The sequence below is a fragment of the Conger conger genome, chromosome 5, assembly GCF_963514075.1.
Source record: "Conger conger chromosome 5, fConCon1.1, whole genome shotgun sequence".
NCBI lineage: Eukaryota > Metazoa > Chordata > Actinopteri > Anguilliformes > Congridae > Conger > Conger conger.
The window spans coordinates 35,246,738-35,270,481 of record NC_083764.1 but is presented as its reverse complement, the minus strand read 5'-3'; the positions used below and the strand labels follow the sequence as shown (position 1 = coordinate 35,270,481).

The 23,744-nt window shown below is 40.9% G+C and overlaps 1 protein-coding gene across 4 annotated transcripts in view; it reads left to right on the top strand.

Moving 5' to 3' along the window:
* The window catches only part of rps6kc1 (ribosomal protein S6 kinase polypeptide 1), a 122,434-nt gene that overhangs the window by 26,976 nt on the left and 71,714 nt on the right, over positions 1-23,744 (top strand). For all 4 annotated transcript variants that reach the window (XR_009708768.1, XM_061242327.1, XM_061242326.1 and 1 more), the window contains exons 6-8: positions 4,572-4,631; positions 11,715-12,044; positions 21,200-21,324. Coding sequence is in view for 3 of the 4 variants with exons in the window: in XM_061242327.1 (XP_061098311.1) it covers positions 4,572-4,631; positions 11,715-12,044; positions 21,200-21,324 (515 nt within the window). In the remaining variant the exon portion in view is untranslated. The remainder of the gene's footprint in view (positions 1-4,571; positions 4,632-11,714; positions 12,045-21,199; positions 21,325-23,744) is intronic.

Sequence of the window (23,744 nt, the reverse complement as noted above, 5' to 3'; positions counted from 1 at the left end):
GAAAAGTCCTACTGACCTCCGGAGTAGACCAAGTTTCCGAGATGATGACAAACACGTCACAGCTGAACAAAGCATCAAAGCTGCTGAACATGATGTTTCTTTTGGGTGACACCCATTATTCTGAGCACGCATGAATGTGGTTCGGTCGGACTGGCGCTAATTACGTCGCCCTATCCGAGTTCCAACCTTCTGACACAAGCAGTGAACGCACCATAACTCCCTCCGGTCACTCCATAAGCACATCCCCCTGTTCACCCTTTTCAGTCTGCCTCTGCACAGCACAGGAGTAATGTGGAGGGCAGACACCTTTCAGACACCTTTCAGGATTTTGTGTTGTAATGTCCACCTTAGGTCAATGGCCTGTAAAATCAGCCTCAGTCATTAGCAAATGTCAAACAAATTCTGGTTTGCTGTTGGTGGTTCAACAGCTTCAATGTAGTGATCTATACAAAAACGCTTATAAATTGTACCCAACTGCCTTCAGTAAGTGGTAACCTTGTCGTTTGAGTCCGCCTGCATCACATGCAAAGTTTGGTTAAACTGTAACAAAATAAGGTGTCTGCACTCAAATAGAACTAGAGGCTGAAGGGTGCGTTAGTATAAGGTAATTATCTACATACAATATATACTCCCACTCCAAAACTATGAAAAGTTATTTAAACTCAAGACAATTTGATGCAACAGATTTTAATGGTGCAGGCGGAAACAAAAAAACATGCTAACCTTTTGGCTTACAAAGCCATTGTCAGTGCTCATAGAAAATCGTTGAATGAGGCAACGCTTGGGCAAAATGCACATCAAATCAAATCAACATTTATTTGTGTAGCACATTTCACAATTGTCACAACACGCTTCACCGAAACCCCCTGGCATAAAACCCACCAAAAGAGCCAAGCTGAGGGCAACAGTGGCAAGGAAAAACATGCTGGATAATTTCTCTGATGCTGTAAAAAGTGATCAAAAGAATGAGAATTTTAGTTACTTGAATAAAGTACATCAAACTGCACTAAGCAGAATGCTCGCAACTCTTAACTGGCCAGCAGAGGCCGCCCTAGTATTATTTTACCAGTTCGGCCCATGTGCACTTTATAACAAACTCCGTCTGTTTGATGTGCAAGATGCATTTTTCATACAACTGGAGTTTCATGTATGAGGTGTATGTTTTATTTATGAGCTGTTAATAGCTCTCAAAAACAGATGAAGTGTGCCCTTTAATTTGATTTAATGAGCTGTCCGTAGGTTTTAATGTGCTCATAACTGTCAGTATATTGTTTATGAAGCACAGGATGGGTTGCTTATCCTCTCATCACAATAAGTAGCTCAAAAATAAGGCCAGTTAGTTCATTAAAACTATACACCTCTTCAAACAAATTCTAGAAATTCTCAGATTGTCATTCAGTGTATGTTCTGTCCTACACCATAATATGTGTACATGGAGCAATTCTGGGGAACACAGATGTGTTCTTGGTTATCGTATGGTTTTGTTTTTCAGATTGGAGAAAATGTTTTTTCATTATCAGACAAAAAGTAGCATTTTTTAATGTATATACTTTTTTATTGCTAGTTCTACATTCTGTTTAAATGTAGACTGATGCAAAAGACGTATTACTACTTTAGTCAAACAGTGCCAGGCAAGGCATGAAATTGGCAGGCAGGCAGGCAGATGTCAAAGTAAGCATCGACAGGCAATTGGTGAGAGCTCAAAGGTTGAAGGTTCCTGGGAGTAGGGAGTGGTTTTAGCAGTGACATCAGGCATCCTTCCACCAGCCACTGTAAGTAGTGCGTTGTGGGTATGTGTAATATGAACCATTGCTCATCCAAGGAAATGTAGAACCATACTTTTAAATATGAGACTCTTGGGGCAGGTTTCACAGACACAGCTTAAGTCTAGTCCTAGAGTAAATTAAATTTTGAATTTCTAGGACTACTAGGACTAAGCTTTATGAAACCGGTCAATGAAAGCGACCTTAAGTCAATGAAACTGGCCCTTGGTTTCCCCAGATGTGGTGTTGATTGCCATTTTTGTCCGTACGTTAGTCTGTTAGTCCGTTAGTCCGTTCGTCCATTGTCTCTACCACCCGCGCAATCAAAACTACCGCATCATATAATATAGTTTGTTATTAAACCATGCTTGTGAGGAAAATTGCTTGTATTTGGTCTCGCACTTTTGAGCCACTGGAGAAAGCCACATGGTGCTCATATCACAGCTTGGTACTAAAGTAACAAATAATATTATTATTATATGTTAGTCACACTGTAACGTTGACTTAGGGGGGCGGCTAGCAAACCATGTATGAATGACTGTCCTGTTCAGTTGTATACATCCATGTAAATATATTCACTGCCATGTAAATATATTTCCCTGTAACGCTGTCGGGTGGAACTACATCATTGGTGGGGGATGACATGTTTACTGTGCGCTTGTGTTTCATGCTTTCTAATAAGGTGAAAATGTTTGCTGACGGGCCTTTTGCAGTGTTGCAATGTTTAGCCAGCTCTTTTCACCATGCTTGCATTGCACACAAACTTCATGAATGTGTTGGATTGAGCCGCATTCAGTCTAATTGTAGTTCAAGTATCTAGCTGTGACACGGACAATGTAAAAACTCTAACCGAAAGCTTTTAGAAAATGTACAACATCAGAAAGAGTGTCAAGAGTTTCCAACTGGCCCTGGGAAGCTGCAGAGCTGTTGGTTTTTGTTTTCACTTTTATGAAAGCCAATTTAGGCCCAACAAACCAGGGGGATATTACACAAAGCTGGCTAACTCACTAAGCTTGACTTCTGCACTCAGTAAAACCTGGAACCTTCAAATATGGAACACAGGTTTTACGCGTTGCAGATGTTTGCTGGGTTAGCCAGCTTCGTTAGCCCCCCCATGGGCCCCTGCTGATATATACAGCATTCTCTTCTGAACAAAGTGTGAAAGTGGACACTTGGGAGCTCTGGGATTGTAAATTACAGCTTTTAATACAGTTCAACTTTTGTAAGGGTTTATTGAATAGTTAAAAAGGAGAAAATAAGAAACTGAAGGATGACCCAAAACATGCTCTCTGCACTGCGAGGTATGAAGAATATTTTCCTCTGTAGTAACAAATGTGCGTATACTTTGTCATACTTTTAGTCTGCCAGCACTATGTCTAGTAGGCTCATGGGGCCCCTTGTGTGAGTGTGGCTGAGGTTAATTTAATGGTACAGGCAAAATTACTTATTTTTTAATTTACTTACTAATTCTGTCGACATACAAGTATGCCACTCCTTTTTTTGCTACTTGTCTTCATATTTTCAGTTTTTCTTCTTTTTGAACGTAGATTAACCAGGAGGCTTTGTCTGTTGAAGTCCCTGTTCTCCTTTGAAAGGGGGCACCATGTCGTAGCTGGGCGAGAGGTGGGGGGGTGGGGGGGTGGGGATAGGGGTGATTTTTCTCTGACAGCTGTGACCCAGAAATAAGGGCCATGTCATCCCCCTACGCCAGCCAGCCCTGCATTGTTCTTACAGAGCTGTTGTTGTGAAGGCGCATCGGAGGGCTTCTCTCCTGTTTCCACTGGAGGGCAGTGTTGACAGAACTTAGCTGAACCTCATCCGCCCAGTCAAACTTGCAACGCGGGCCTGTAAGGCCGTTCCTTCTCTTGGGGAGAGCGCACACAGGCCAATTGTCAGAAGTGACTGGGAAGAGGCTTTTAATAAAAGTCGTACTTTTCTTTTCTTTTTTCCCCCTCATTTTAATTTTGTTTAAAAATATTGCTACGGTTATTTGCACTTTAGATGTAAAAGTAGAGGAGGCTAAAAAAGGCTAATTACTTCAATAAAGAAAATAAGTAGTGTCTTTTCTACGTTTATGATCCACCGAGTGACAGACTCCGGTACTTGATTTACTTAATTATGGACTCAGTAACTCTTCCCCCTCAGCCTGAATTACAAGTGGCTGAGCAATGTGTAATCGCATTTAACGTGTTTTGTGGTCATAAAGTTTAAAATAATCTGTTCATTTTCCACCGACGTACCGCATAGACCAGGTACAGTTCAATTAAACACTCAGAGGCTGCTCTACCATATTGGGTTCTGCTGCTGATTACAGGTTTCTCCCGGTTCGGTGTCATGTTCGTAAATGAGTATTGGGGAAACGGTAACTGTGTACAACAAGCAATTAAGATGTTCAAAGTAATTAACCAAAAGTGAGTTTAACGCTGCAATTCATTTCGGGGAAGCTAAAATATGTAAGTAAGTAAACATACATTTTAAAATGAAGACAAGGTTGTGGGGAGGGCAAGATTACATTAGTTGCCGAAAGTCATTTTTTGGTCGAAATGCAATTTTGTGTTATCATGTATATACCATTTTTTTTAACAGAATACTCATTTCCAACAACAGAAATGCTGAAGTTAAGGCTGCCTTTAGTTTATAAGTCTCTATATTCTTCTATTTATTTCTCTGCTTTAAAGTTAAAGTTTTCTTTACCAGTTGAAAATGAATGGAAATCAGTTTGTGTTCATTTCTTTGCAGAAAGCCGTGGGAATTGGAAAGACACTTAAGATTAATACAGATCATGCTCTCTGTTTTGTCGTTTTGCAGTGCACAAAGATATTGATGGTGTGGATGATTTGACAGCTGCAAGTCAATCAGAGCATGGTGGTAAGTGTTGTTTTTCAAAGTGATTTTATCAGAGTACTTATCAGTGCAGTTAATGTTTTCAGCAATATCGAGTTGTGCTTATGGTGTCAGTGGTGCAAATAATTTATTTTATGTTTTATTTTATATTTTATGTTATGTCTAAATATCCCTAATATAGAGTGTAGAATTAAATGTTTACAATAATTACAGCAGTGGCACGGTTTTCATACTGGTTGCTTTTTATAATCTATAATAATTATGCCGCACGATCAATCTTTTCACGGTGAGGTTGATTTATTCCTTCCACAACTTGCTTAGACCAATATTCGTCCAAAATGCATTATTGTATTGACTCTGTCACTTCATTATACCGTTCTGTACATAATTCATTATGGGTCTGCTTTAATATATGAAGTCCCGTTCTGATTGTTGACCTGCACGTTAATGCAGTAACATGCATAAATTATGTATGCCATGAGCTTGCATTAATTGTGGCTCGACCCACTGGTCTGTTTGTTTAATGGATGGAGGGGCTGGGACATAGTGTTAAACTGAAGCGTGAACGTGTAAAGGGGGAAATTAATATCAATCCAGCCCACGTTTTCACAAAGTTTAGAAAATGTAGTGAACAGCATTTATTTCATGACACAAATGCTATTTTTGGTCCAAAGAAAAAGACAAAAAAAAAAAAAAAAAACCTTGCATGACTGTGGCATTGATGGACAAATACATGCCAGGGGCAAAGTATCTTTCTAAGTCAGTGTTGCTAAATACATGAAGTACAAAATGTCTGCAGATGTTTTAAGGAGTAGGTCAATCAATCTGCTTTGCATTTTGATTGAATGGAAATAAAGGAGTCTGTTTCACTTCAGTGCTATTGTTATTGTCTAATTTTCTTCAAGATCATTACCGTAACAGTGCGATGTTAGTGCAGTATCATATAATTCAGTGTAAAACAATCAAAGACTGGTTAGTGATATCACATGATTGCTGAACTCAATTGCTTAGATACTCATTTCCTGTTTTTACAGAGGTCTTAAAGTGGTAATTACAATTATCACAGTTGTTTCAGCATTATTTCTTATTGGATATTGCTTGGTTATTTCCGAATATTATATATTTACATTTACATTTTCGTCATTTGGCAGACGCTTTTAATCCAAAGCGATTTACAAGTGCAGATATATCATCACAGTACCCTGATTGGTTCATCTGTGTCAGTCAAGTTCTTTGGCATTTTAAGTAATGATAATTGTGATAATTCAAGAATTGTAATAATCCAGGCTGGGCTCTCTGTGTGGCATTTGCATGCTCTCCCTGTGTTCATGTGGGTTTACTCCGGTTTCCTCCCACACTCAGTCATACATGTCAGGTTAGGCGTGCTCCTGCCATTGCCCTTGACCAAGGCACTGGCCTCAGAACTGGAGTCGGTCCCCGGGCGCTGCACTGTGGCTGCCTACTGCTCCTACGTAACTAGGATAGGTAAAATGCAGAGGACGAATGAAGATATACAAAAAAGTATTTCTTAATCTTAATCACGTACATCTCTCAGTAAGAACTGTTCAACAAATTTTCTTTTTAGAAATGGACTGAAACATTTAATACTGTATTAATAAAAAAACTGTAATGGAGAGAAATCTAGTCAATGATAATGTGATTATTTGGTATTCAGTAGTAATCAGGTGATTATTATTTTATTAAAGAGTGATTATATTACTGCCCTTAAATGTCCTTTTCAGGAAGTCATTTGTGCGGAGATGTTATCATCTATCTCACCCTCACCATGCCTTAACTACTTTAGCTAGTGTGACATTATTTCTTGCATTGCATTTGCCAAAACTGCTTTATTGCTGCTGGTTGGTTGATTTGTCTCATCAGATTAGTCTACAGGGTTCAACTTTTTATCTATGTGTGACTTCTAGTACTTGGAACTGTATGTCCCTCTTGGCTTTTCAGTGCACTTGTCCCGGGTTATGCACTTGGTTGGATAAGAGAATCCGCCAAATGCTTCACTACAAAAAAAGTAGTGAGTCTTATCAAGCATTTTAGTTTTATAATGAGAGTCACAATCTTTTTTTAAATCTCAAGTAGAACATAGTAGCTTGTTTTAAGTTGGATTAATAAAGCTATACATAAGAGTTCGCTAAAAAATTATAAACTGTTGAAGATATATGAAAGGTGCAAAGGTTAAAAAAGAACTAAAGTTAGCCAAAAGGCTATATGAAAGGCAAATTGCAAAGATGCTAAATGTAATCTTAAATGTTTCTTTCAATACTGTAGTGGGAAAATGAAAGTTAAAAAGAGGAGGTTAATATCGAAGGAGAACTGCTGTGTAAGAATAAAGATATTACGGATTCCTTAAATTGTTTTGTTGAGGGTTTTACCAGGGAGGAGGTTACTAGTAGGCCAGAAGGCATATTCAGTACTGAGAATGTCTTAGCTGTTCGGGGATAAAGAAGTACTAGGTAAATTACATGAACTAAAGACAAATAAGGTGATGACATATTCCCAAGGATGTTCAGAGTTAAGTGAGATAATTTTGAAACCACTGACAAGTATTTTTAGACAGTCCTTTGAAACTAGAGAAATACTGCATGACTGGAAACGGTAACATAATTCCAATATATAAGAAAGGGGACCGTACCGATCTAGGAAACTACAGGCCTGTCAGTCCAATGTGTATCACATGTAAAATACTGGAATCTATCATTAGAGACAAACTGGAATTATTTCTTGAAAATAATAACATCCTAAAGGACAGCCAACATGGTTTTCATAAAGGCATTCTTCGAGGAAGCTACCAAGTGTTTTGGTAAATGTAAATGGTATCCAAAGCGCTGTACAATTGATGCTTCTCATTCACCCATTCATACACACACTCACACACCAATGGCGAATGGCTGCCATGCAAGGTGCCGACCAGCTCGTCAGGAGCATTTGAAGGTTAGGTGTCTTGCTGAGGGACATTTCGACACAGCCCGGGCGGTGGATCGAACCGGCAACCCTCTGACTGCCAGACGACTGCTCTTACTGCCTGAGCCATGTCGCCCCTGTTTTGATGTTAACAGGGCTTATGATATTGTGTATTTCGATTTCCAAAAAGCTTTTGATAAGGTACCGCTTGACAAACTCATTATCAAAACGTAATGTAATTTAATTATGTAATTTTGATAAATTTCTGATCAGTCTCCTGACAGGCCCTCCTAGGTTAAAAGTTTTTCCAGGATATTTCAGGTGCTCGTTTCTATTGAACTGTGTTTGGAAGTCTTTGGTTTCTGTGGCGAGGGGCTGCTTTTCAGCATAATCGTCTGTCCTTCTGCATACTGTCTTCAGCAGGTCTCTCTCACGCAGGGACCCCAAACCTCAGTCCTTCGTACCGCAGTGTCGGCAGGTTTTTGTGATTTCCTTTCTGTCGGCAAGCCAATTTAGGCCCTGGAAAAGAGGTTTGTGGATGTACAGAGAACCGGCAGACCTTACGACCTTCCAAGAATTTATGTTTGAGAACCCTGCCTTAATCCCAGCAGCTACCTGCAATTGACTGGGCGCAGGTGCAAGGACTTTTTTCAGCTGAGCTCAAACTCAGCAAGTGACAAAACAAGCAAGACTATATATACCTTTTAAACGTCACATGTTGACATGCAGGTAAAGTACATGATACAACCCAATGGAGTATATTGATTATAATGCCAAATCTATTTGTTCTACATCATGCCATGGACATTAGACACAAAATGGCTGAAATGTCTTCCGGAAACACGCTTTGCGAATGACCTGTCCTCCAGTTAAACTCCTTATGTAAAGGAAGGAGTGGAGGAGGGGCCAATCCCATCAGAGCACAGCGGAGTTCAGGGGATTATAAGGAATGATGAGCGGAATGGTTTATCTGTCCCCTTTCCTCAAAGTTCCATTAATACTCCGACATGAGCACACCTGTCCGGAAGGCCGGCCGGCCCTTTTCGTAATCTCTTCATTTGCTTCTCACGGCAAGGACACCCGCTCTCCACAAGAATGCCAAAGATCCCGCGTACAGCTCTCGCGTGGAATTGGGTTAAACGATACATCATCCTTCATCTTTGCTGGTACACTGTTTTAAACAAGATTCCCTCGCCATCTGAAAATATTTTTCATTCTGATTAGTTTATAATCTGCCTGTCTTAATCCACTGCTTACAGACATCTGTATGCTGGAGATTATATTAAGATATAGAATATTGTGGAGAAATATTATGTGCACACTACTTGTTCGCCCAAATAAAATGTAAGACTTAAGAACTTCTTGTCCTTAATAATATGAAATTGTCACTGTCCATATTATTCATAATACTGTGTTATTAGTCATTGTATAATTAAAATATACAGTCCCCTCCAATTATTAAAACAGCAAGGTAGATTCCTTTGTTTTTGCTAGACAATTGAGTTTGAGGTGAAAAGATGTACATGAGATGACAGATCTAAATTTCAGCTTTTATTTCCTGCTATTTTTATCTCGATTTGTTAAACAACTGAGAACATATCACCTTTTGTATCTGACCAAAAGTATTAGAACATGTGACTGACAGGTGTTTCTTGTTGCCCAGATGTGTCCTGTTAGATTCATTGGTTAAACAAGAAATTGTTATGAATGTCTACTCTAGCCTTGGGTTTTGCCTGTGAAGACTGCATTTGTGTTAGAAAAGATAAACCAACACGACCAGAGAGCTGTCTTTGGGAGAAAAGCAAGCCATTTTGAGGCTTAGAAAAGAGGGAAAACTGATCATCATACATTGGGGATCGCTTGTACTTCAACCTGAAAAGGAAAGATACTGCTGGCGTACTGAGCAACAGACATGGAACAGGTCGACCAAGGAAATGGATGACAGAAACACTGTGAGGGCTGTGAAGAAAAAAATAAAATAAAATCAGTCAGTGACATCACAATCAATCTCACAGGGCAGGGGTGGAAAAAAATAGAAAACATGCTACCAGTTGTGGAAGGTGAGAGTCATGCCCGGAAATAATGATAAATGTATGGCAATATATTCCATATATAAAATATATCAACAGTGCCAATTTTCTAGTGCCAATTTTAGTGCACATATTGCAAAATATTTCCATGTGGAAAATGTTTTAAGAACACACTGTGTAAAAATAGAGAATGCGTCTACAATTATGGAATGCAAGAGCGCATTCTCATATGACCCTTTCGACAAGTGTCATATGAGGTATTTTTAACTGAATAACGTGTTGCATGACACTTTTGTCAGTGTAGCCACACACTCCCCAAAACATTAAACATAAGTTAACCACCCCCAAAGTTGAAATAAGTTGTTACAAAATCCACCACTCATATGCGGGGATAATGGATGCCCATTACACCCCACAGTTGGTCTGGATCCAATAGAACATTACTCAATAGAAAAAGCAAGTGTATAGCTAGTGGCTAGCCCTAACTGACAAAGTTAAAAGTTGCTCCGCTGGAGGTCTGGGTTGTGAAGCTGTGAAAGCATTTTGATAAAAACGGAACACAATTTTGCTTCTTTGTAGAGGTGGGGAAAATTGATACAGCATAGTATTACAATTTTTATTTCTGCGATACAGTATAGTTACAGTGGCTGCCAGTATCGATATAATGCAAATTACTTTTTGTAATGATTTTAATGCAAGGCGCGAAGTGAACCGCCCACCTTAGAGCTCATAAAAATGATATAAATGCATGTCGTGAGTCGAGTTTTAGGCTACCATAGTTGTGAATCGTAAAATTTGTGAAACAATTAGATGTTATTTTTGTCAGATGTTTTGCTTATAAAAGTAAAGGTTATTGGCAAGAAAGGCCTCATTTTCCCAGCAACATCAGCCAGACTAAAGCTGGAAAACAACCACTGCCATCCCTTAATGAAAATTAGTTTACAGGAGGGCTGTCAACCTTAGAGTGTTAATGCAAAAGATTAATAAAAGAATGATTAATGGTAAAAAAAAAATGCAAATTAATTCATTTGTCCTTTGTCTCCCATAATCTCATTGCTATGTGAAAGGCTATTTTCACTATACAGAAAAAGAGATAATTGTCATTGTCTTATGAAAATTTCACTAAGCTAGTCTTTCAACAACTGGTTAAGTGAAACGGTGCTTGAAGTGGTGAAAAAAATAAGTGCCGGGACTCATATGAGGTTGGGTCGAGAAAGACTAATAATTTAACAGTTTGATATGCTCATAATTCAAAATGTTCTAAGCATATCAGGAGGCGTTAGCTGTTCTATTCACGAACATGGCAATAAGAATGTACCTTTATTTTATTAGTAAAACTTTGCAAAACCAAACAGTCAGCCTAAAACTGAAATTGTCTTATTGTGCTAAATAACCAAACTATAGCTTGTGTTGTATCTGCTTACAAGTTTCGGTATGCAATAAGTTGCATGGTGGCCTACATGGGTAAAAATCTAAAGTGAGTACCGGACCACTTCGAGCACTGGAAACTTTAGTTCTATGGAATGATGTGTCAGAGAGGGAATTGGTTGTTTTCAAAGGTTTTGCTTTCAGTTCCTAAATGTCTGATTTAAATAACTGCCAAAAAGACCATTGTCTAAGCAAATTATATTAAATAACTTTCTATCAAACAGGCCTTTCAGTTCAAGATCATTAGATATTTCTGTGGGTTAGATTTCCATGGCGCTGTTATGGGTTTAACTTAAGTTCAGTGGTATATGAAGTATAGGGCTTGAGACTGACTTGTTAATTTCTGTGGAGGTTTATAAACATTTGGCAATATGCCTCAATCCCCCAGTCCTTCTCCCCCCAAAAGTGCAATGAATCAGAATAGAGGCAAATGCACTTTGTTTTACATTGCTTCATCTCAGTTGTCTAAAATTATGTGAAATTGTGTAAAACTGTGAATACAATATAAATGCGGTATATGGTTGATTCTTGCTTTTTGAAAAATATTTTTTTCCTTCAGTGACACAGATATTGTAATGTATCGTAAATGATTTCCTTGCAATATATGCCGTATCGTGGGAAAAATATTGTGATAGTTTTGTATCATGAGTTACTCCGTGATTCCCACTCCTACATCTTAGACGTATTTCCACTGCGCTCTAATTTGTGCGGGCCGTGCCCCTCTCTCCTCCAGGGCCCTCCAGCGACAGCGACCTGATCTCGCTGCGCGTCGACGGCGACTCCCTGGCTGAGTTGGACGATGGGATGGCCTCAGGCGGCGAATCGCCCAACAGGCCCGCGGGAGGCCGCAGCCCCTCCCCCCAGGCCCGGGCCCGGGACCCTGCGGCCAACAGGGCGGCGCTCTTCGCAGGTGGCCTAAAACCGCGGCTGGGGAAGAGAGATTACCTGGAGAGGGCGAGCGAGCAAATCAAGCTGGCGGTGCAGAGAGAGGAGGAACGGGACTATGAAGCAGCCTTCTGCTTCTACAGAAGCGGGGTGGATCTGCTGCTGCAGGGAGTGCAAGGTACAGGAAACACTGTCTGCTGATGTTTAATAGAAAACAATACAAGTCAATGTAGCATAGAGCGCAGACCTGGGTCAAATACATAATTGTTTTGGTTTCAAATACTTTTCTACGCTTTTCTATGCTTATCTGGTGTATTGGAACCTATGAAATACTCTCGAACAAGTACAAACCCTGCCTTCTGATCTTCTCGGTTGCTTCAGTTGCACCAGGCAAGATCAGTTGAGCACGGAAAAGTATTTTAATGCAAAACAATTACATATGTATTTGGCCCAGGTATGATGGAGCATGTACTGTAGCTTAGAGCAGTTTAAGGGTACAGCGCATCACACACTTAATGCACATACACACAGTGGCCACTTTATTAGGTAGACCTGTACACCAGCTTTTTAATGCAAATATTTAATCAGCCAATCATGCGGCAGCAACTAGATGCATACAAGCATGCAGACATGGTCAAGAGGTTCAGCTGTTTTTCAGACCAAATGTCAGAATGGAGAAGAAGTGTGATCTAAGTGACTTTGACCTTGGGATGATAGTTGGTGCCTGACCGGGTGGATTGAGTATCTAAGAAACGGCTGATCTCCTGGGATTTTCATGCACAACAGTCTCTAGAGTTTGCAGAGGATGGTGCGAAAAACAAAAGGCATCTAGTGAGCAGCATTTCAGTGGGCAAAAACACATTGTTAATGATCGAGGTCAGAGAAGAATGGTATGAAAGCTGACAGGAAGGTGACAGTAATGCAAATAACCATGTTACAGCAGTGGTATGCAGAAGAGCATCTCTGAACACACAACGTGTCGAACCTCTAAGCGGATAGGCTACAGCTAGGGGAGTATGAAGAATTTTCTCTAGAACTTAGTCAAAGACCTGGGTGGTGTTGGGAAATAAGATCTAGGTTGTGCTTGGACTTTTAGACTGTGGAACTATTTTCAGAATATGTGCTGAAAAAGTCATTTTGACAACCCAATTATGATCAATAAGTTTAATGTAATTTAAGGCAATTCCTTTAAAAAGGCAATACCACGGCAATTTCCTATTTATCCAAAAGGAAATCCAAATATAGAAAGAGAAAAGGAAAGGTTATCTAAAGGGGGTCAGGGGAGCCAATGTGCTGGTCAGGGGAGCCGATGTGCTGTCCGACCAGATGCCAGATGCCTTGAGGTAGCAGCATGGAGGCAGTTTGAAATTGATGTTAGCTGATATACAGTGATGTCCGTAAGTATTTGGACAGTGGTACAATTTATTTTCTTTTGGCTCTGTGCTCCACCTTTGAAATGAAACAATGAATATGAAGTTAAGACTGCGCAGACTGTCACCTTTAATTTGAGGGTATTTATACCATATTGAGTGATGTGTGTAGGAATTGCATCCCTTTTCCCCCCCATTTTTGGGGACCAAAAGTAATTGGCTTCTCAACTGTTTATGATTAGTCACTGTATTCAATAACTTCCTTAGTGCTGGTATAAGAAGACTTTCAGTATCCACTATTGATTCTAGGCTTTTGATAGCCTTTGGCATGTATTATTGGTGTTTATCCACATGAGGACCAGACTTGTGCCAATGAAACTCAAGAAAGCCATTATGAGGCTGAGAAATAACAAATAACAGTCTGATATAGGCCAAGCAATAGGCTATCCAAAATAAACTGTTTGGAACAACATTAAGAAGAAAGGGAGCATGGGTGTATGTTTGGGATCATTGACTTGCTGTGGGATGAAGCACTGTCGAATTAGTTTGGAGGCATTTGACTGAACTTGAGTAGATGAGATGCTTCTATAGGCAACAATTCAGAATTAAATCTGTAGTGTATAGAAGCATCGGAAATTGTACCACTGTCCTAATACTTATGGGACTGCACTGTAGGTATTTGGTGGAAGAAGATTAAAAGGAGAGTGGCATGGCTGGGGAGGTTGTAGATCAGACAAGCAGCAGAACTGAATGAGCTGCAGTGGTCTAATGGCAGAGGCAGGGAGGCAAGCAAGGAGGGAGTTGCAGTAGTCAAGGCTCGAGATGATTAGTGCCTGAACCAAGATACGCTTGATTAGGTAGTCAGGAAACGGTAGATACTTTGAATATTGTACAGGAAGACTCTGCACACCCAATATAACTGCCATTATGTTCTCATACTGGAACAGTTTGTCATCAGGTACCAGTTAAGGAGGGTCCTGGCAGTTAAGGAGAGTGATGCTGTGGGTGAAAGATGGTGGGAGGAGTTTTAAGGGTAGTATTGTGTTTAGCAGACGGGGCTTGTTATAACATTACTCTGTTGAGAAGTAAGGGGACTTGTTCATAGAGTAAAGAAATCGTGAAAATGATCAAGGTAAACTCAATATAATTTGGCTACGTTCAGCCTTCTTGCTGGGATTCTCCCAAAAGCAGAGCATCTCTGCCTTTTGACCTTTATTTAATCAGGAAAGTCCCTTGAGATTAATAATCTCTTTTTTGAGGGAGACCTGGCCAAGACCGCACACCATTACTAGATGGCAAGAGTGAGTGAAGGGAAAAAAACATTAAATATAATGTTATACATACACTCTATACACTGGACATACACTTCCTGATGGATTTTGGCTGGCCTGTCAGAGTTGTTCTGATATCCCTTGGCAGCTGCGCTCTCCTCCATTCTGTCTGGCTTGGATCTGGGATGGTCCTGCTGGGGTGGGGAACGGCTGACACCTGTTAGCCCTTTAGCACGTCCATTAGCACATTGGCCCATTCTTGTTCCTGTTAGCCCGAGGTTCCTGCAGACCCCGTCACCCAAGCGAACTGCAGCGATAACCAGCCAGAATCGGGTTTTTTCCCCCCACTGATTAGTCAGGAAACGTGTGGGTTTCCAGAGCCTGAATGTTTTAATTAGGGCAGAGGACTTGGGTATGTCATGAAAACATGAAGAGCTTTGACACCTGATAGCATGAGAGAATGTTCAGCAGTTAAGCCAAATGTTACGGGCGCCAGGGACTTTTGGGATGAAATCTGCCATTTTGTAAATTTAATTAAAAACATCTTGTTTTTCAGCTGGATATACGTATGTTTGGTTTGAGAGGAAGTAACTTTTTTGAAGTGATTTTCATTAGATATTACGTTCAGAGATTTCCAAATAAAATAACAAGACAATAAGAACAAAGTAGCAATGCACAATGAATAATAGGATTCATTAAATGTATATATAATTATATTATGGTTTCTTCAAATATGTTTTATGTTTTACTGTAGCTTTTATCTGAAAACTTGGTTACCATGGGAAGTAGTTGGCAGCATATGCAGAGCTTTTCATTCTGCTGCATGCGAGGCATGGTTGAAGTATATTAAAACATCTGAAAAGTTGGTTAACAGTAAAGGCGGCGTTTTTTTGTCATTAAATGGCGGATGGGACTTTTTTTTTGGTTTTATTGAATCTACCTCCCTCTCCTGCCAGAGGACTTCTGTCACCTTGGCAGGGAGAGGGCTGCCTCTGGGCAAAGTCAGCCGGGCAGTGTGTTGGACGAGGAAGTAAGTGAGGAATTAATGACTGGCCTCCCCCAGGCACTGCTGTTAAACCCTCTTTTGCATTGTTAATTATCTTCCTCTACAAATAAACAAAGGATTTGTGAACAGTCCGTTGATTTTTGATCGCTTAGAGTTGATTGATTACAGTTGCTGCGTGGAGCTAAAAGTTTGTCATATTGTAAGTTCTCCTAAAATCTTTTGCTTCGTATGTCAACTTCTAAGAGGTTTCGCTTAATGGTTAATCAAACGTGAAGTCGGTTATTAGTGTATAATGATATACAGGAAATTACAGATTTTTGTTGTGCACCATAATAAAGTATGAGTTGTGACAAGATTGCAGAATATTTATATATTGAAATGTTTATATAGTTTTTATTCCCCTCCAATTTCAACCAGTAATTTATGAAGCTCACACAAAATCAATATGAAAATGTCCATGGTTAAATAAGAGGACAATTATGTATTTTATAAAGAAACCAAATCCTTTTTATCAGAGATGCAAATGACTGGACTCCCAATCCTTAAGGAACGCTGCTTCTGATGTACCACTGAATGAAGGTTTGTGAGGGGAAAAATAATGCATCAAAATGCACACTTTGTAAATAACCACTTACATGTTACGTGAAGCATTATCCTACAAATAATCATTCACTGGCTGGTGAGGGGAGGAGGGGGGTGGAGTCGGGTGTGGGGGTGTTATAATTACAGTCCTCGAAGCATAGTTTTCATATAAAATGCATTAGTTTGGCTTGACACATTAATTACCTGTTTCTGCAGATGTTTTTTCCTGTATTGTTGTGCACACGGTTTAGGGAATAATTACAGGAAAGTGAGATGAAAATAAAATAAGTGGGAGGTTTCTTGTGGCCGTACCTTCATCCATGCAGCTCAGTAAGCACTGCAGCTGTAGATTAGCAAATGGAGGCAAACGAGTGGACCCAACCATCAAGGTTGGCATTAAGACCTGCTTTTCTCGCTTTCTCTATCTCTCGCTCTCTTTTCCCTCTCTATTATTTTTCTTTTTCCATTTTCCAGAAGGGAGAAGTGCTTTGTTTATTACAGCCTCACATCTCTAGTTCTTTTTTTGGGGGGGGCGGTAATTTACATGAGCCGCGCTTTCCATTTAAACATCGCAAAGTAGCATCATCAGGCAGATCGAGAAATAAGGCATGATACATTACAAAGGAGAATGTGTTTTTTTGTTTGTTTGTTTGTTTGTTTTCATGCTTTTGTTTCCAGCGAATAATAGGAGCCCACTGAAAGAACGCAGTGTCGGGAGGGATTTTGTTGCCGCAAATTACAGTTATTTATTTATTTTTTTAAAAGGATCTTAATTATAGCTCAGACGAGCGGCTCTTTGTTTTTTCCAGGCTCTCTCGGACGATGAACACTTCACTGTCTCTGTAATGCTCTTCACAAAAGGGAACAGATTGTGCCTTTTAGCCCTTTTTAGCCCTGGAGTTGGAAGAGAGAAGCCGTCTATTATTATTATTATTTTTCTTTTTTTTTTAGGTGTTTGAAAAAAGGCAGGCGTGTTAATCCCGCTGGGAGTGATGGCTCTCAGGTGCGGTTGCCGGGCAGAGATCCGAGGCTCGGTCGGAAAGCGTCGGCCTGCGGGTCTCTGTCGAGGCCCCCACCTGGATCCTGCTGCCCTCCCTACCCTGCCGCCCGCTAGCCCCGCCCTGCCAAGCACAAGCCTGGTCACTTGCGTTCGCTCAGACAATGCAGTCACCTGACGACTCCCGCTGGCTGCTTAGCGTGGCGTCCCTGCTCGCCGTCCTGCCAGATAGTTCCTGACGGCAGACACATTCACTGCGTTCACCATGCGTGGATAGAACTGGCGTCCGTTGCCACCAGCCCTGCCAGATCTTGCCAAAAGCCTCACTCAGCCTGCGTGTGGTCCCTCCGTCAACCGACCCCACGTCACTCTCATTAAGAGTGCCGGTCAAGACTGCGCGCGGTGGGGACAAGTGTCCCTGTGTGTAATGCCATTGCGAGACAATGATTAGGGATTTGAGTTCAATGAAGATGAACGGTCATAATATAGGTTTAGACTGGATTGTTTTGAAAACTAACTTCAAACCTGTCCCAGCTTTTGTGATTAATGCAACCATATATACAAAAAAATATATATTGTTTTAGTAGTACACTAATACGAAACACTAAGTGTACTAATACCAACAATACTAATACAAATAATTAAAACTTACATATCTACCACTTGTAGTAGATGTAGACTGTGAATGTTTAACTGTTTTAATAAAAGGCTGAATGAATACAAACTTTTTTAGTGCAGGTAGCTTTCAAGTGAACTTGGACTTCATTGTGTATGATTAGGATTCATGGCTATTTTCTGAAAAATGTTTTCTGTGTTTAGTCTACTCTTCTTGGAGCTGTTTTACTGGACTAATGCAGAATGATTCCTTTTTATCTTTTGGTGGGAATGATTTGTTTTTCCATGCCAGATACTGTCCATTTTTATATTCTTTCACAGCTTTGTAAGCGCAACCTGGCTGTGTGCACCTTGAAATTCTGGGGATATGCGCTACCCTGAAAATGGGTTTAATTTGTGCAGTAGTCAGAATTAATTTCTAGGGAAGTTAGGCCAAGCTGCTTCAAACACGTCTGTATACATGCAGAATTCAATAAATGCTGAGTCCAGCATCAGACTCGTTCCCCAAGTCCTCCTTGGCTGGGAGTCTTGGTGTAATATCAGACAGATACTTTTTATCTCTGCATCACAAGAGGGCTGCTAATCATGATATCCTGTCCCATATTGTGAGCCACTAATGTCGTTCTAAGCTTTATCAAACACCCCATGCTCATTTGCAAACAAATGCAATGGAATTAAGATTTCACAGTTGAGCCTTATCGCTGCTTTTGTATCGCCTCAAATCTTCACAGCATATTGCCTCTTGCCTTTTGCTGTTTTGATGGGTTGGCTTGCACAAACCGCAGAACTGCCAATCCGGCCTAAATTCACTGGAGCTCTCTGTGCAGAAAGCCATATTTGCCAATCTGCAGTGCGCATGCGCACACATTCACACACGCGCACAACACAACACACAACAGCCATGCAGTCACCAGTCTGTGATCTGCTTACGGTACAATGGCTGGTACAATGAACCCCTGTGTTCGCGGTTTATCGAAAATAAAAACCAAAATCTCAGCCTGCATTTGAGACCTCCTCTAAAGATGTGGATTATTGGTGCAGTTTCGTCCCCTCTGCGACTTCCCGCACGCTTTTCGGTTTGTCAGGATGCCGGTGGACGTGGGGGAAAGCCAGGGATTTGAGTCTCGAGACGCCGGAGATCGGACAATGTTCCCGCTTTCTAAGCTCAACCCGGTCTCGCATCTCCAAGCCAGTGAAGGTGCTTTAGAAATGTGCTAATCGTGCTAATCTTAGCATTTCCCATCGGCCCTGCCTGGCGCAAAGCAGCTTGCTCCATCTTGCACTTTGAACCTCCACCAAGCCACACACAGTCACAGAGGGGAGTAGCTCCTCTAAAGACAAAAGGCATATTATTTGCAGGCTCACGGTCAGTCTCCTAGCTAAACTCCACCAAGCCAGGTGGCAAAGTGTATTCCAGGCCATCCCTGCCAGACATCGATACTTTGCATTTATGCCTTGATCGGGAGGGGGGAGGAGGGGGGTGGGGGGGCGGAGTGGATTAAGGGATCCAAAATGCAGCAATTGTGTAAGTAAGAGGATCATTATCTTATCATTGTTCCATCCCTCTGCTGCGCTCCAAGTTCCTGGGACCAGCTGTGCGGGCCTCTGCATTGGCAGAACTTTGAGGAGGGAGGGGGGGAGGTCCGTCGAGCTCCGAAGCGCTTATGCTTACGAACGACGGTCCCTACGGTGCTGTTCTTTCCTTCTCCTCCTCCTCTTGCGATGTTGTCCAGCTCCCTCTTTTATGTATTTATATCTGTGAACACAAAAGACCTCCCATAATGCCTCGTCCCTCTGCGGCCCCTTGCCAAGGAAACAGTACCCTGGCTCCCAGCCTGTGTTAGCCTCCTGCAGCCTCTCCGCTTTCTTAACTCTGCTGCAGTGCCTGTTGCCTCTGTCCCCACAAAAACATATTGTCGCAGTATTCATTTATTTATGAATCTTTCTGGGACGGTATACAATTAAAAATATTCATGAGGATCGTAGGGATACATTGGGGTACTTTTCATTGAAACATACAGTACAGCATTGTGAAAAAAAATACCACAGCCCTTTTCTGCAAGCCTTCTAGTGGCCATGGTGCCGGTGTCCTGAGACTGCATAGCTCATACAGTGGTTTCCTGTTCCATTTGGCGTTTTGCCTCAAGAATGCAGGACAGGAAAAAATACTTGCAAGGTTTCGGGAGTTGACCACATTGCATCTCGGGGTGACTCGCCACATATAGAGGCACTGAGCTCTGGTTTGGAGATATCATTTGTATTTGGGGAAAAACCCTTTGCTTTTTTTTTAGCTGGGAAAATCACCTCTTGATGTACAATCATTGGTATCGCAATTGAAGTAGCTTGTTAAAAGATAGATCGGATTTTTGTGTTGATACATTGTTACAAGACCATTCCAATAGTTTAAAAAGGCTCACTAACAAGTTGACTCACTCTCTGCCTGTGTTTATAGTCCTTAAATTTGGGTTTCAAGATATACAGTTGACGGACCGACACTCTGTACGAAAACATTGTATAGCTGTATAATAATTCAAACTTATTGGTTGAAAATTGGTTCTAAATGGCACGCACAGGCAATGGCGTGAGCGGGCAGGTTTCAACATCAGTGTGTTCACAGAGAAGGGGTGGGATAAACTGTGGTTTGAGGGTGTTTGTTGCTGCAGTTATTCTCTTGACAGTTTGAAGTCCGAAATTACCTATTGTACCTTTAATGAAATTCCCAGTTGATTTCTATTCTCTTTTTTGCCCGATTGATGGATAATCTTTCTAGCAAGATTACCCATAAACCTCTGGTTATTTTTGCACAACCACCACCAGGTGAGAAAATGTTAACACTCAGTCATAAACCACAGAGCAAGAGGGTTTTGGGATGATTCCAAGGGCCCTGACCATGTTTTACATTAGTTTGATACTGAGATGACATTTACGCAACAGCAAGAAACAGTGCAAGACGACATTGACTTATGTACAGTCCTGGAAAATAGATAGTTTTCTTGAAAATGGCAAAACGGCTTACAAAATTTGAAAACAGTCATAGCTTCAAAACCAGGTGGGATATTTGGTTCCATAAATATGTCTGTATCGAATAATTTGCAAAACAAACATATTTTTTCTACTGGATGTGCAATAAAAGTAACTGTTTATTCATGCAACTTCTAATTATATATTTTTGTTCTTATATTGGATGATTTTCTGGCGTAGAGAAATGGTATCAAGGATCGTTATGCCTTTTATTGTTAAGAACGCAACAATAATTTGGGACATCGACAACATAACCACAAGGGTGCAGCATGCATAGGGTTAAGACATTTGAAGATATTCAGAGTTATAAAGACATGAAAACTGCATAAATGGGCAATCCGTTGCCAGATTTTCCATTTGCACAAAGGGGTTAGAAAATCACATTTATTTAGTATGCAGTTTCAACATTTTTTTTCTGACTGTTTCTCCCAGGTGTGTTTTGGCTTATTGAAGTCTCGTGTGTTTGTGCAGGTGAACCCAGCCCCACCAGGAGGGAGGCAGTGAAGAAGAAAACTGCAGAGTACCTGATGAGGGCCGAGCAGATATCCAGCCAGTACCTGAAAGATGCAGTGGAGAAAGGGCCAGTGGAAACTGCGGTCAGTCTGAACTTCCATAGACCTCTGTTAACTCTCCACACTTCTATGTGACAAAGTAGCGTTGTCTGTATTAAATACAGATGCAGCATATTACAGTCCCATATTTTAGAAATGTATAAATGAGTTTCAATATAACGTATAAATTAACTGTTCAATTTAGTCATCTTCCATACGTTGAACTTCCTTTAAATGAAATTTTATGCATGGATGCAATCTCAACAGATTGGTATGTCATACCCGTAGGTTTGAATCGTATTTAGAATCATTTGAAAGTGTGGCTTGTGCAGTTAACTGCCATTTCAGCTTGGCCAAAAATATATGCCGTTTACCACGAGGAAGGAGCACTCGGACAGAGTGCGACGTGATAAATCTGGCTTGTGCCTTGTGGCAAAACACTGAATGTCAGTGAGTGAGATAAACATTATGTATTCCAACCTACCGTGTTTGTAACTCATTCTCTGCTGACGCTTGGCTGCCAAGAGTAAACCGCTTAGGAACAATGTACAGAATAGGTGCTATACCTGGTTATACACAGTTAAACAGTGGAGATATAGCTATACACTCAGTGAGCTCTTTATTAGGTATGTATTAGACTTATTATAATTAGACTTCTACTGCTGTAACCTATCCACTTAGAGTTATGATGTGTTGTGTGTTCAGAGAGGCTGTTCTGCATACCACTGTTGTAATGTGTAGTTATTTGCATTACTGTCACCTTCCAGCCTGTCAGCTTTGACTGGCCATTCTCCTTGGACCTCTCTCATTAACAAGAAGTTCACAGTAGGAGCAATAATTATTTGATCCCTTGCTGATTTTGTAGGTTTGCCCACTTACAAAGAATGGAACTGTGTAGAATTTTAATCATAGGTACATTTTAACATTGAGAGACAGAATATCACAAAATAATCCACAATAACAACATCATTTTATAAATTTAATATCATATTTTCACATGAAATAAATATTTCATCCATAGAACAATTGGACTTAATACTTGGTGGAGAAACCTTTGTTGGCAAGCACAGAGGTCAGACGTTTGTTGTAGTTTTTCACCAGGTTTGCACAGATCTTGGGAGGGATTTTGGTCCACTCCTCTTTGCAGATCCTCTCCAAATCCTTAATGTTCCGAGGCTGTCGCTTGGCAACTCGAAGCTTCAGCTCCCTCCACAGATTTTCAATGGGATTTAGGTCTGGAGACTGGCTAGGCCACTCCAGGACCTTAATATGCTTCTTTTTGAGCCACTCCTTTGTTGCCTTGGCCGTATGTTTTGGGTCATTGTCATGTTGGAAGACCCATCCACGACCCATTGTCAGTGCTCTCACTGAGGGAAGGAGGTTGTCGCCCAAAATTTCCTGGTACATGGCCCCATTCATCCTCCCCTCGATACAGTGAAGTCGTCCTGTCCCCTTAGCTGAGAAACACCCCCAAAGCATAAGGTTTCCACCTCCATGCTTCACAGTGGGGATGGTGTTCTTGGGGTTGTACTCAGCATTTCTCTTCCTCCAAACACAGCGAGTCGAGTTGATGCCAAATAGCTCTATTTTGGTCTCATCTGACCACATCACCTTCTCCCAAGCCTCCTCTGGATCATCCAGGTGTTCTTTGGCAAACTTCAGATGGGCCTGTACATGTGCCTTCTTCAGCAGAGGAACCTTGCGCGCGCAGCAGGATTTTAATCCTTCATGGTGTAGTGTGTTACTGATGGTTCTCTTCGTGACTGTGGTCCCAACTGCCTTCAGGTCATTAACAAGCTCCTCCTGTGTAGTACTAGGCTGATCCCTGACCTTTCTCATGATCATTGATATCCCATGAGGCGAGATCTTGCGTGGAGCCCCAGACCAAGGGAGATTGGCGGTGACTTTGTGTTTCTTCCATTTTCTAATAATTGATCCAACAGTTGTTAACTTCTCACCAAGCTGCTTGCTTATTTTCTAGTAGCCCATCCCAGCCTTGTGCAGGGCTACAATTTTGTCCCTGATGTCCTTAGACAGCTCCTTTGTCTTGCCCATGGTGGAAACGTTCAGGTGTCTTTTATACAGCTACATAATGATGTAACGAGTTGACACAGGTGTTTTGGGTAATGAGTTGAGATTAGGAGTGCTTCTTAATGGAAAACTAACTGGTCTGTGGGAGCTAGAATTATTGCCGATTGGTGGGGGATCAAATACTTATTTCATGCAAAAATACAATAATAAATGTATAAAATGTATATGATGTTGTTATTGTGGATTATTTTGTGATATTCTGTCTCTCAATGTTAAAATGTATCTATGATTAAAATACTACACAGTTCCATTCTTTGTAAGTGGGCAAACCTACAAAATCAGCAAGGGATCAAATAATTATTGCTCCCACTGTATGATTGCAGAACTGCTGCTTGCTGGATTTGTTTTCGCACCATTCTTTGCAAACTCTAGAG